The sequence below is a fragment of the Tachysurus vachellii genome, chromosome 21, assembly GCF_030014155.1.
Source record: "Tachysurus vachellii isolate PV-2020 chromosome 21, HZAU_Pvac_v1, whole genome shotgun sequence".
In the NCBI taxonomy this organism is placed as follows: Eukaryota; Metazoa; Chordata; class Actinopteri; order Siluriformes; family Bagridae; genus Tachysurus; species Tachysurus vachellii.
This window is the reverse complement of record NC_083480.1, coordinates 19,462,179-19,476,056: the sequence shown is the minus strand read 5'-3', so window position 1 is coordinate 19,476,056 and position 13,878 is coordinate 19,462,179. Positions and strand designations below refer to the sequence as shown.

The window sequence follows — 13,878 nt, the reverse complement described above, 5'->3', positions numbered from 1 at the left end:
TGATGGTACTGCATGATGGATAAACATGTGTCTGTATTTCTCAGCGTTGAGGACACCATTGTTGTAGTAGAGTGACCCCTTCTGTTCAAATTAGGTTATTGCATATTATTATTTAAGTCCTTATATGATGACATCACAAACATGAGTCTAGTTTTCAGCAGCAGCAGGGAAGAGCATGCAGCACTGTTCCTTGATTTAAGTTGATTTTAAGTTTAAGGCACTTTATGTATGTGGATTTTGCTACCTTATAGTTCCTATACATGTTTACTGTAAATTATTATATTTTATATGCTGAAATTTATTTCTCTTTGTTTTGGTGAATGGCACAATCTCTATTTCTGAAATAGTTGATGCTAATTACAAGAAATGTGAAGAGCCTTTGTTGTGTTTGTGAACATAATATTGATTCTGTATACTCAGAGTTCTTTATTTTGTACTTTTACAGTTTTACGTTACTCCTGGGGCCTGTTGCACAAAAGTAGAATTAAGACATCCAGGAAAGTATTGCAGACCGACTGAAAGTAGTGCACAATTACACACTCACCGCTCCGCTGAAACATCACAATTACAATCCAAATAGTTAATTCACATCTCCAAAAACGCAGTTGTACTCTGATTATGAAAAAAAATTTAATTGAAATGGACTGCAGATATGAGTGAAATTGTGTAAGAAAACTCCATCACACTGTATAAGGCTTTGATAAATTATCAAAGCCTTATATTATTACTACGCTCACTAGTACGGTTTAATCTTAGCCTTTGTACTCTGCTTCTTAGGTTGTCCATCGATTTTTCTGTGTTCTGCTTTTATTAATGTAAAGCTGATTTGAAACAATTGTGAAAAGAGCTATATAAATTTAATTGAATAAATAGATGAGCTAATAATAATAATAATAATAATAATAATAATAATAATAATAATAATAATCACTTTAATTTATATAGCGCCTTTCAAATGATCCAAGGTCGCTTGCTCACTGACTCCATTGAATGTTCTTGTGTGATAAAGAAAGTGTCTCTTTTTGTGTGCGTGTGTGTGGTGTGTGTGATGTAGATTAAAAATGACCAGGCCAAAACGGACATGGCAGCAAGTCAAAATCAAATATAAGAACATTCTGCAGAATGGTAAGGGCCCTTACTAATACTTAACAATGCACATGCATATACTGTACCCAGAAGGTGCCTGCTCACACATTGTCTATACTGTTTTAGCAGTGAAAAAGAATACCCACAGACAAGGCATGGGTGGTGGGTCACCAAAAGCTGACCTCACCCCAGCAGAGGACATAGCCTTGGAGCTTAATAAAGGCAGGCCCATGTTGGAGGGGATCCTTGGGGGGAAAGAGACAAGCATAGGTCCCTCCCAAGATGCCACCCGCTTCGTACAATCTCTTCCATCTCTACATGGGACACAACCACATTCATATTGAATCCATTTGGACTGTCTGACTTTGTTTGCCTATTGCCTTGCAGTGTCTGGCAGCACTGTGTTCCTGTTAGAGTCACCAGCACAAGCACCAGATGATGCTGATCCAGTGAGTACTCCATCAAAGGCATACTGTAGGCCTGGCATGTCTTGTCTACTAGCATTAATATGAATTTGGTTAAATGTAATAGGGTGACGGCCCTAGTGCAGCAGCAACAGCACATTACGGCGATGATGATGATGAGGAGACCATCTCTCTGGATTCCAGAAGGCATGAGGTATCATGTCAAGCTTGTTATGGTACTATTCATTCTACAATGGTGAGGAGTCATCATTTGGAGCCCTCACAAAATCTCATTTCTGTAACAGGACCCAGATGCTGTACAGTGGGAAAGCCAGCCTGGCAACATGGTGCGTATTAATGGAAAGCCACTACATTGTGCCAAATTCCCTCTGAGCTAATTGTATTGTGTTCACACAGAGCTCACAAACTATCAGACGGTTGTATGGCAACCACCTCTGGCACCAAATAGAACTGGCAGATATAGATATCCAGTACAAGGAAAAAAAAGATGGGAAAATCTTGCACTGGAGTCTGAAAAAAATTTGAGGACAATTAGGAAACTAGACCTTGAAATAAAAAAAACGAGCGGGAGGTGAGTTATGCCTTCAATGTACACTATATGCTAACTGTAACACAAATGTATTAATCATTATTCTCCTTTCCTCCCCAAGCTCCAAGAAGATGACACATCTTAAAATAAATCAAATCAAATTTTATTCGTCACATACACACATATAGGGTCCGATATGCAGTGAAATGCTTTATGCAACTGTCCGGTATAAGAATAAAGAATATCAAAAAAGTTTAAAGAAGCAAAAAATAAAATGAAAATAAAATAACAACGTATAAACTATATAAGAAAACTATATAAAAATATGAAATGTGGAGAATATGAAGAAAATGTATATACATAAATATACATGTACATAAATGTGTATGGTTTTTAAAGATTGTCCTTAAAGTGTCCAGGTGCAGTATGGTGTGTAATAGTGTATAAAATGGCACTGTGCTGTCCAGAGTTAAAGTGACAGTGGTAGTCGTTGAGGCAGGTGGGCTGGGGTTTCTTCGGGACAGGAACAATGGTGGACTGTTTGAAGCATGAGGGGACAACAGACTGTTCCATTGAGTGGTTGAATATCTCAGTGAACACTGGTGCTAGCTGGTCAGCTCAGGCCTTCAGAGAACCCGAAAAATAAAAAATATAAGGCCAATTCTTGTCAAGTGAGCCATGACATATGAGCTCCCATTGTGAGCGCACAGGACCAGTGGCATCTTTAGTAGGTTGTTTTTTATTTTACCCAGCAATCAGTACAAATAAGCATCTTTTGCCCACCCAACCAGTTCCAGGTGTGGCCACTAGACTATATGAAGGCCCAAAATGGTGTGCCCATTCTTGCGAGATGTGGTGGATGAAGAAGCACTTGTGCTCAGAAGAGCCTTCAGGTGAGAGAGGGTCTTCAGGGACCGGTTGGACCCACTGGCCTTCCCTGATGACCATCTATATGAAAGATACAGATTTTCTGCAGATGGCATCAGGTATCTGTGCCGACTGCTGGGTCCCAGGATTAAGCACCGCACAGCATGGAGCCATGCACTGAGTGTGGAGCAAATGGTTTGTGTGGCCTTGCGCTTTTTTGCTAGTGGAGCCTTCCTGTACTCAGTGGGGGATGCAGAACAGCTGAACAAGGCCACAATTTGCCGCACAATAAGGAGTGTGTGTCTGGCTATTAAGCATTAGCAGATGTCTTCATCTCCTTCCCTGGCCACAGAAGACTCTGTGACATCAAAGAGGAGTTCTATAGGATTGCAGGTAAGAGGATCTACAAATTACAGGACAACTGTTTGTAACACTCATAGTAGGATACTCATTACTTTGTGTGACCGGTTTCCCCAATGTCATTGGTGCACTGGACTGCACACACATAAGGATAAAAGCTCCCTCAGGTGCCCATGAGGCGGATTTTGTGAATAGGAAATCCTTTCACAGCATTAATGTTCAGGTGAACGTAACTTTTTGATATTGTCCATTGATGAACACTGCCATATGATGTGCCATTGATGTGCATTGATTGGTTTAATATTTCTCAGCTAATATGATTTCAGATTGCCTGCAATGCTGACTGTGTGATCAGCAATGTTGTGGGAAAATGGCCTGGCTCAGTCCATGACTCCAGAATCTTTCGGGCCTCTGAAATCTATCAGCACCTATCACAATGTGAGCCACACAACCGCTATTAATAACTACTTTTTACATCATGGCTGTGTCAATAATATCACTGTTTATGAGGTAGTAATGATGAGATTTTGTGTTGACAGGTGAATTCTCTGGTGTGTTGCTGGGAGACAGGGTGTATGGCTGCCAGCCTTTTCTCCTAACACCTTTCACAGACCCCCAGGAAGCACAGCAGGCCTACAACCACGCCAATGCCAGGACCAGGGCCAGAGTTGAAATGACCTTTGGCCTCCTGAAGGCACGCTTTCACTGCCTTCACAAATTAAGGGTCAGCCCTGTGAGGGCATGTGACATTACTGTGGCTTGTGCTGTCCTCCACAATGTGGCCTGCCTGAGGAAGGAGAGCGCACCCAGAGTGCCACCAGCCATGGACTAGGACAATCCGTCAATCTTCCCTGATGACGACTGGTCGGCTGCTGAGGGACCAATATGTGTTGAATTATTTTAGTTAGTATGTGTTCTTTCAATTTTGGTTAAATATGTCCTGTGGTGGCAGAGGAATTTGTTTTTTTGTGTTCAATTTTTGTTTTTTTTTATTAATTTGGCCTCTTATGATGTTTGTGCTGTATACTGTGTGTAATACAAGCTTGCAGGGAGGCTACTGCATTCATTTATTTGTCTGTTCAGTTGATGTGTATGGATTTGTCCTGCATTTATTTCAGTGTGCAGACATGCGGGGTGTGTTATATACAGACCTCTGAATGTGTATTTATCCTTTTGTTGTACTGTATAATATGCTTTGATTCTGTGCTTTCCATCTTGTAGAGTCACTGTGTGACTTCAGTTTCGAAAGGAGCTGATGGTTTACCAGCTTTGTTTCATCCTTATTCAATAAAGGAACATAATGTTACACTTTGTGTTTTTTATATTCATATGGAATATGTATTTTATACGACAGTATTAGGGCCACACTGATGAAGAAGGAAAAAGTCATAAATTTATGAGGCTGGTTCTTTCTGCGGAAAAGATGCATATTCTTTTTACAGTCCTGATACTTATGACAATGTGATGCTGATGTGCCAAAAGATTAAGTATGTCCTTGTTTGTGAAACCATACTGAAGAACAATTCCACGAAATGCCTCACAGCTGTCATTTTAACAACTGTCCTCCTCTAAAACAATGGGTTACAATATTATTACTTCATTCTCAAAGTCTGTGAATTTTCTTTTTTTTTCCCTCTGTGGCCCTAATATTCTATCATTTTATATATAGCCTTATAGTCTATGGGAAACTGTAAATTATCTAATGATAGCAACATCATCTAAAAATAACCATTTATCCAAAATGATTGAAATTAATGATCACAAACGTTTAAATAATGACAGTGGGTCTAGTTATATGTGATAATGTATAGTGGGCAGTGGAATAACTATTGGTTTCTGTTTGTGGTGACTGCTGACTGACATAAGGGATGAGATTAAATAGATCCTAGAACTTAGCCTGGTCTGGAGCAGGCTAGCTCCACAGAATAAATCTCCATGGTAATTTATACCATAACATTGTACCACCCTCAATCCAGCTTTAGTGCAACCGGATCACGGGGAGCCTGTGCCTATCTCAGGCGTCATCGGGCATGAAGGCAGGATACACCCTGGACGGAGTGCCAACCTATCGCAGGGCACACACACACTCTCATTCACTCACACAATCACACACTAGGGACAATTTTCCAGAGATGCCAATCAACCTACCATGCATGTACCCGGAGGAAACCCCCGAGGCACGGGGAGAACATGCAAACTCCACACACACAAGGTGGAGGCGGGAATCGAACCCCCAACCCTGGAGGTGTGAGGTGAACGTGCTAACCACTAAGCCACCGTGCCCCCCCCTTCTTCTAATTATCTTTTCTAATTTTATTATATGTTTCTGATAGACTTTGATATATTCTTTGATATATACTTGATACTATACTTTTTTCTGTTACATTGTATTCTCCTGTGCTTCCTTTATTTTTATTCCTTTATTTTGTTCTTTTCACTGTGTATTAACTTTTCACTAATATTAGGACAGCAGTACAAAGCATTTCACTACTTGTTGTCCGGTGTATGATTGTGACAAATCAAATCAAATTGATAAGGAGTTTGTTGACCACATGGAGTTTGAACTTCTCTTTGAATGTTCATGATCTTCAAAAAGCGGAACACAACTGGAGCTGGCACAATCACTGGATGCCTCGGGAAAGGTAAAAAAAAAGAAATTTGAGAGGAATTAGCGTAGCTGCTGTTCATTATATTAACTAGAAGTATATAATAATGTGTATCTTCTTGAGCACAGTTATGGGAAGTTTTATGTGTATGCCTGGATAAAAAGATATGTCTGTAATCTACATTTAAACTGGGAAAGTGTGTCTGAGCCCCGAACACTATCAGGAAGACTATTCCAGAGTTTGGGAGCTAAATAAGAAAACGCTCTACCACCTTTAGTAGACTTAGATATTCTGGGAACCCCCAGAAGTCCTGGGTTTTGTGATCTCAGAGAGGTGAAGGATTGTAACGTGTTAGAAGACTAGTTAGATACATGGGAGCTAAACCATTAAGAGCCTTGTACGTAAGTAGTAGCAGCTTGTATGGTGCAGAAACCCTAGTTCTCTTTTGAGTGGTCGGAATAATAGTTCGTGGTAACGTGGTGTAACGTCTAACGTGGTGAGACACGGTTAGTCTGTTCTACAGGTAGTATGTACAGTATGAGGTAATGGTCTTTGATGTCATCACTTTGAGGTATGTTATTTATATCAATGACATCTATTACCTAGTAAGGCTAAAAATACAGAGATGATTTCATTTACAATAAGGTCTTTGGGTGCAAGGGATCTAATGTTCAGCAGCACAAACTTTAGTAACTTTTTTGTTTGTTTATTTGCCATTTTTCTGCCATTTTACTAATATTTGTGAATATACACTTTGTTCTCACTACTCAGAGAACAGACACAGTTGCTATAGGGTGATCTATTGCCCCTTTTCCACCAAGGCAGTTTGAGTGCAGGTTCGGAGCCTAATTTAGAACCAGTTCTTTCTTTTTCGACAGCCAAAGCACCGGCTCTGAACCAGGAAAAGTGGTTCTTAAGTAGCACCAAAACGTTGCTGGTCTAGACTTAAGAACTGCTTGCGTCAGGGGCTGTGGGCGGGGCTGGGGCTACTGTTATCACCTGGGGGCAGGGCTACTGTTAGCACCTTTGATAATGTACCTTAAGTATACTAATGTTTAATACACTTTTACTTTACCACAATATGATCAATTATCAGCAGACATGATAGTAGGTAGCTCCATGCTAAGGCTGAGTTTTTTCTGTGTTAATGATAAAATAACGTTATGTACTTTCTTGATTACAACCTCCGTTTATACAGATTACATGGAGCTGCATGTACACATTGGATTCGCCGCATTTGGATGCCAATGTAGGTTCACAAAGCCATGAGCATTAACAGTAAAGCAACATGACATGTTGTGTTTGCCGCTGCTGCGCTAACCTTGCTGTGTAACGTGACACGTATACAGTGACGTCACACTCGGCTCTGCGAAGGCTCTCTAGGAAAGGCAAACTGGTTCTTAGAAGGTTCACCAGTGGAACCAACTTTGAACCAGCACCAGTGATAGCTCTGAACCAGCACCCGGTTCTTTTTGGTGGAAAAGGGGTATATGTGTGCATTCGTGTCAATTTGATGATGAGGTGAAAGATAGTTATCATAATTATGATTTGTTTTGTGATTTACCAGTCAATACTACCCGGGAACCACCTCGATGGCTCCTTTCCTCAGGAGTGTGTGCACTTCTCATTCCAGGACCAGAGCCTGTTCGGGTCCCACCAGGGTGGGACACGTCCCGTTGAAACGGTGAGGAGAGGACACAAACTGAACGTGTAGCCATCCTCTATTGTCTGCAGGACCCACCGGTAGACTCCTGGCAGCTCCTCCCAAGCTGTCAGAAAGTTCCTCAGGGGAACCAGCCCCTCGGGGCTGGCCTCTGACCCACTCAGAGCAGCTGGGGCCGAGCCCTGCAGCTGATGGCGCCTCGTGAGAGGTGGCGGACTCTCCCCCTCCACAACAAACCTTCGGGTGGAAAGGTGGGGAGCGAACTGCTGGAGGGAAGCTGCACCCTGAGGCACATCTTGTGGCAGGGCTGGCAGACTGGCCTCCATGACCCGAACGGCCAGAGCAACGTACTGCGGCTGGTGACACCTCCTGAGAGGCGGCGGGTCTCCCCCATCTGTACCGAGACTTTGGGTGGAGGTGGAGGGAGGTTCCCGCTGGACGGGGCCGTGCTCTGAGCACATCCTGTGGCAGAGCTGACAGCCTGGCGACCTGGTGGTGCAGGGGAGGGATGGGCACCATAGTGTGAGGTGTGCCCCATCCCCCCAACCATAGATCGTCAGGATCTACGCACCACTGCCTGTTTGTCGGAGGCAGGGGTGACCCTCAGGTCATCCTGCTCCTTCTTGGGCCTAGAGCATCGCCTTGGGCCCTTGGGCCACGCTCTGTTTCTGGGCTTCACGGTGCCCGGAAGGACCAGGCTGGGGCTGCCGCCAAACAGCCCCATGAGATCGCAGAGGGAGGTACTGCTGAAACGCAGCCGACTGCTTCTTAGACTCCTGGAACTTGTTCACGACCACAGTCACAGCATCGCCAAACAGTCCAGGAGGAGCCATCGTTGCGTCCAACAGCACAGCTCGATCCTTGTCCGGGAGGTCGGACAAGGTGAGCCACAGATGCCTTTCTGTGGCCACCAGGGCCGCCATGGACCGACCAACTGCCCGCGCCGTGTGTTTCGTGGCCCGAAGAGTCAAGTCGGCAGTGTGACGCAACTCCTCAATATCGGCAGTCCCGGAGCTAAGTCCCTCATCCAAATCTTGTAGCAGGTCAGCCTGGTATGCCTGCAACACACCCATGGTGTGGAGGCAGCCCGTGGCCTGACCTGCTGCCGCGTAAGCCTTCCCTATTGAGGCCGACGTAGCACGTAACGGCTTAGTAGGGAACACCGGAGCCTTTAGCGATGATGCTATGCTAGGGGAGAGATAGCTAGCCAGTGTCTCTTCCACACGCGGCATCGCCCCGTAGCCGCATGCCTTAGCCCCATCCACATTTGCGTAGAGCGAGGAGTGACTAGGAGAAGTGCGCCTCGGCGTGCTGATCGGGAAAAAATGGCAGGCTCTGGCACCCAGGAAGTGACACAGGATGCAGGAAACGCTCATCCAGCTTACTGGGTGCGCGCTGCTTCTGCTGCTCCACCGGCCAATCTAAATCCAGCTTGGCTACGGCTCGTGTCACGACCTCGAGGAGCTCCTCGTACAGCACAGGCTGTGAGGAGCCCACGGACTCGCTAGCATCCATCAGCTCTCCTTCCTCAGAGGGAGAGACATGTAATGCCGCGCTGCTCACGCCGGGAGAAGAAGCAGCCTTCTCTGCCGGAGCTCGATTCAGCAGATGAGGCTGGAGAGGACTTATCCGACTCCAATCCCGCCGCTATATCGGCCTGCGAGCCCCACGAGTGCCGGCACCGCTTTGCCTCGGCAAGAGCGGGACCGGAGCCGCGAGGCAGAGAGCTCTTCTTGAAGAGCGCTCTTCTTGAAGAGCGCTCTCCGAGAGCGAAGCGTGCGCATAGCCATGCGACTACAATGCGAGCAATCGACTCCCTCAAGAGCCGATTGTGCATGCTCCACTCCCAAGCAAACAACACACCGATCATGCAAATCCTTCCCGATAATAAAGCGGGGACATGGATAAACACACTTATGGAAATTCTGTCTGCTAGCCATCACTCGATCAGAAAAACACAGTATCAGAAAAACACAGCGCTTACCTGAACGAGCAGAAGCTAGCATCTTGTCCATCTCGCAGCCATTTGTAATTTCCTGTTTACGCGACGTCGCCCGCTGACGACGTCACATCTCAACGCCTATTGGTCAGATTACACACGTGGTTCAGAATGCGGTCACGCAGGGGCGTTCCCATAGCGTTACGACGCAGCTCGAGTTCCGAAGGGGAACTTCTGTTTCTATACTTCTGTAAAGCTGCTTTTAGACAATGTAAATTGTTAAATTCACTTAACAAATAAATTGAATTGAAAACCTTTTGGGGGGGCATGGTGGCTTAGTGGTTAGCACGTTCGCCTCACACCTCCAGGGTCGGGGTTCGATTCCCGCCTCCACCTTGTGTGTGTGGAGTTTGCATGTTGTCCCCGTGCTTTGGGGGTTTCCTCCGGGTACTCCGGTTTCCTCCCCCGGTCCAAAGACATGCATGGTAGGTTGATTGGCATCTCTGGAAAAATTGTCCCTAGTGTGTGATTGTGTGAGTGAATGAGAGTGTGTGAGTGCCCTGCGATAGGTTGGCACTCCGTCCAGGGTGTATCCTGCCTTGATGCCCGATGACGCCTGAGATAGGCACAGGCTCCCCGTGACCCGAGGTAGTTCGGATAAGCGGTAGAAGATGAATGAATGAATGAATGAATGAATGAATGAAAACCTTTTGTCTCAGAAGTGGTTATTTGTTGTTATTCCTCATAAGTGTAATAAATGACAGATAAAAATGTTTGTTAGAGACTCAACAGTTGACTCAAAGAGTCCCAGGCAGATCTCCAGCTTCACGCCTTTAGCTGTGGCGTTTCTGCATCTGAAATGTGCTTATTACAGCTGAGTCGGTATGATTATGGCTTCAAAGACTGACATCATAAACAATGCCAAAATCTCTTGAGAATATTATAATATTTTCAAAAAAAATATTTTTTTTCAATTAACGTGTTTTAAATCTGTAAATCTGACCATGCAAAATTATTTAAAAAAAGAACAAAAGCAAAAGAATTTCGATAAATATTAAATTTGAAAATTTGAAGTAAAACAATGATCTCAGAACTTTAATGTAATTCATTACAATAAATATGACACTTCCACATTACATACAATCTATTTGAATTACAATTCTACTAACTGATAACTCAAGATGAATAAAAACAATACTCTTAGAAAACAAATGTTTACAAAAATATCAATATAATTTGAAAGAATATGATACAAATTCCTCCTTTTCCTTATTCAAACCACTATATTGGTTTTGATTAAATCAGAAACCCTGCACTGTGAATTCACTCAGCTTTCTCAAGTCTACTTGCAGAAATGTGTGAGTACCAAATATCTGGAATTTTACAGTGGGGGAAAGGTGCTTTGCCTCTTCTTGCCAGAAAGAATTATTTGAAGACAGAAAAAGAATACTAGTATTATTGTGTGTATATGTCTCTGTGTGTAAACTAGACAGTACAGACGGAAGATCATAATGATAGACAAAAGAATCCAGTCGACACATCTGGACATTACAGGAAATACTGAAAACAATGAGGTGTCAAAGGTGAAATCAGTTATTTAGGGGGACTACAGTGAAGGTAGTTTTTTAGAGGTAGCATTACACTCATTTTTGTAGAAAATGTAAAAGTAAACAAATACTTTTAATTTACAATATTTATTAAGTCCAAAGGCATGAGTCAAAACATTACATAAAGAAAATCCAAATTCTTACCCATTATCCAAACTACTAACTAGTTCTTACACAGACAGAAATTTAAATTATTTATTCTTGATAAGGATATCATAAAAATTATTAGGACAAACACCACCCTCCTCTATTTCAAAACGTATAGAATAGTAACTTATCTTAAGCTCAAAATCACATTTGTCTTATTTTCCTGAATCAGTTTTTTGATACAATTAAAGATATTCTTCATTTTCAGTCCATATATTATGGGATTGAACAGAGGAGGAATAACCAGATTTTCCACTGACATGATCATAGAGAAAATGTGTGGAATTTGATTTGATTCTAGTCTGTTATTAATAACTTCAAAGCATGAGGTAACTGTAAAGCAGATGAATATAAATAGATGTGGAAAGCAGGTTTGTAGAGCTTTTCTTCTGAAATCTTTTGAACTCTGAAGACAGACATGAAGTATTCGAATATATGAGTAGATCACAAAGATCACTGGTGGAAATACAGCAATGACAAAAATGAAAAAAGTGTATGAGTTTCTTACAGATATGTCTCCGCAACTTAATTTAACAACCGAGGAATTATTGCAGTATATTCTATTTAACCTGTATCTACAAAGCTTTACTTGAAATGTTAATGTCAGTGCTATACTATTTTCACAGCAAGGGACACACCAACAGCAAAATAAGAGTTTTCTGACAGTGGACATTTTTATAATTGTAGCATATTGTAATGGTTTACAGATGGACACAAATCTGTCATAGGCCATAGCTGATAACAAGGTGAACTCTGATAGAGCATACGTGTTAATAAAAAATGACTGAAATGTACATGCTTCATAGGAGACAATTTGACTTTCAGACAAAAAATCAGTAAGCAGTTTAGGATAAAGTGCCATCGATCCAACAAGAGCATTAAAAAGCAAAGCAGCAATGAAAATGTACATGGGCTCATGGAGACATTTGTTTGCAAATATGACAAAAATGACAATACCATTAAAACAAATAATCAACAGGTAAACTGTGAGAACCATTACAAAATAAACATATCTGTATTTCTCCAGCTCCACATGGCCTGCCAGAGTTAAATATGTAACATTAGAATTATCCATAAGTCAAAAACTGTGGATGGTTACAGGTCAGGTTAAGTCAAAATACTGTGCTAAACAGTCTGTATTTATTTCTCCAGCATCTGATTACATATTGCAAGCTTGCCTGTCGTCACTCCCTTCGGCACTGCACGTGACAACTACTTCAATTTTTTCTTAAAAAAAATCAATTCACTTCTCCTCTGATATACAGAGGAAAGAACCACTGGAGTTTCTTGAGCTACGTAAATAATAATATATTATTATTGTATTTTTAAATGAATATTTTTATTTTATTTATTTTTTCAGTAATGTTAAAGAAACCTCTGATGAAAACTTGATCTCCTTGAAAAAAATCTAATGATTATTTATAATAGAAACCTTTTGTGAAAATCACAAAGACATTTACATCATTAATGTTAACAAGCAAAACAGACTAAAAATTAGTTTGCCTTGTTAACCCTTACACACCCCTCACACACTCTTCACCCCCACACACACACACTTCACCTCACACCTTCTTGTAGTATACACACTGGTCAGCGCTATTTTGTGTATTGTCTTTTATTTGTTTGTGCTGTCTTTTGCCCTGCACTGCCTTTTGTCCTGCACTGTCTTTTTGTCTTATGTCTCACACTGTGTACACCAGGTTGTACAGACAAATACAAATACAAATAGTCCTGGAGGAACGTTGTCTCGACACTGTCTACTGAGTCAAATGTATATGGATGAAATGACAATACAAGCTTTATGACTCTTGACACTTAATTATGAAATTGTGGCACATATTTTCTGTTACAGGCTTTAGTGTCAAACTTTTAATTTTTATATGTTTCTCCACTGCCATAGCTAAAGTATATAGGCCTCCTAAGATAAATAAAAACTTTTTGTCTGAATTCACAGATATGTTGTCCTTATTGTGCCTCAAATTTGAGAGAACTCTCGTTTTGGGTGACTTTAACATCCACATGGACGTAAAAGATTCTATAACAACAAAAGATTTTCATCTCTATTGAAGTGTTTCGATTTGAACCAGCTTCCCTGCTGAAAAATCCAGCATAAACCAGCATGAATTCCATGCTGGTCCAGGCTGGTTTTTACTGGTTCATGCTGGTATAATGCTGGTCAGTGCTGGTATAGTGCTGGTATAGCTGGGTGGCCAGCATAGTCATGGTGTTATCAAGCAAAACGGGGCTGGTGTAGCTGGTTAACCAGTATGATCTTGCTGGAATGAGCTTTATGGGAACAACCTTTATTTTTGCTTGTGTATGTTTCTATGTAACAGATTAATATAAGATTAAAACACAATATATTGGAATATATTTAATTATAAGTGTGTTATTTCTTTTGCTCCCTCTTTTGAATAAAGAACTGAAATAACAAAGCTCAAAAACTTTGAATAACAAAGAATAAAAACATTTAAAAATCATTCGTTAGGGATTAAAATGTCTCCACACATTAAATATAGTAATACCAACAAATGTTGACTTCCCGGGCTCCATGAGGGAAGCAGCATATAAATCATACAGAATGATGGTTTTTGAAAGACATATATATATATATATGTGTGTGTATATGTATGTATATGTATGTATATA

At 41.7% G+C, this 13,878-nt stretch overlaps 2 protein-coding genes and 1 long non-coding RNA gene across 3 annotated transcripts; 2 read left to right on the top strand and 1 right to left on the bottom strand.

Moving 5' to 3' along the window:
• Positions 1 to 30: 30 nt before the first annotated feature.
• Positions 31 to 3,301, top strand: LOC132864139 (uncharacterized). Its single transcript, XR_009650180.1, has 6 exons — positions 31 to 226; positions 446 to 1,125; positions 1,213 to 1,535; positions 1,618 to 1,704; positions 1,796 to 1,837; positions 1,908 to 3,301. It is a non-coding gene; the product is annotated as an uncharacterized LOC132864139 (long non-coding RNA).
• Positions 3,302 to 3,304: 3 nt separating this feature from the next.
• On the top strand, positions 3,305 to 4,573 carry LOC132863963 (putative nuclease HARBI1; the record flags this gene model as incomplete). Its single annotated transcript, XM_060897072.1, has 3 exons — positions 3,305 to 3,490; positions 3,594 to 3,705; positions 3,807 to 4,573. Coding segments are annotated over 3 exons (591 nt in total), but the record flags the coding sequence as incomplete, so codon positions are not given.
• A 6,783-nt stretch (positions 4,574 to 11,356) lies between these two features.
• On the bottom strand, positions 11,357 to 12,304 carry LOC132863962 (olfactory receptor 10J4-like). The gene has a single exon (XM_060897070.1). The coding sequence runs from the start codon at positions 12,302 to 12,304 to the stop codon at positions 11,357 to 11,359; it is 948 nt and encodes a 315-aa protein (XP_060753053.1).
• Between the last annotated feature and the right edge of the window lie 1,574 nt (positions 12,305 to 13,878).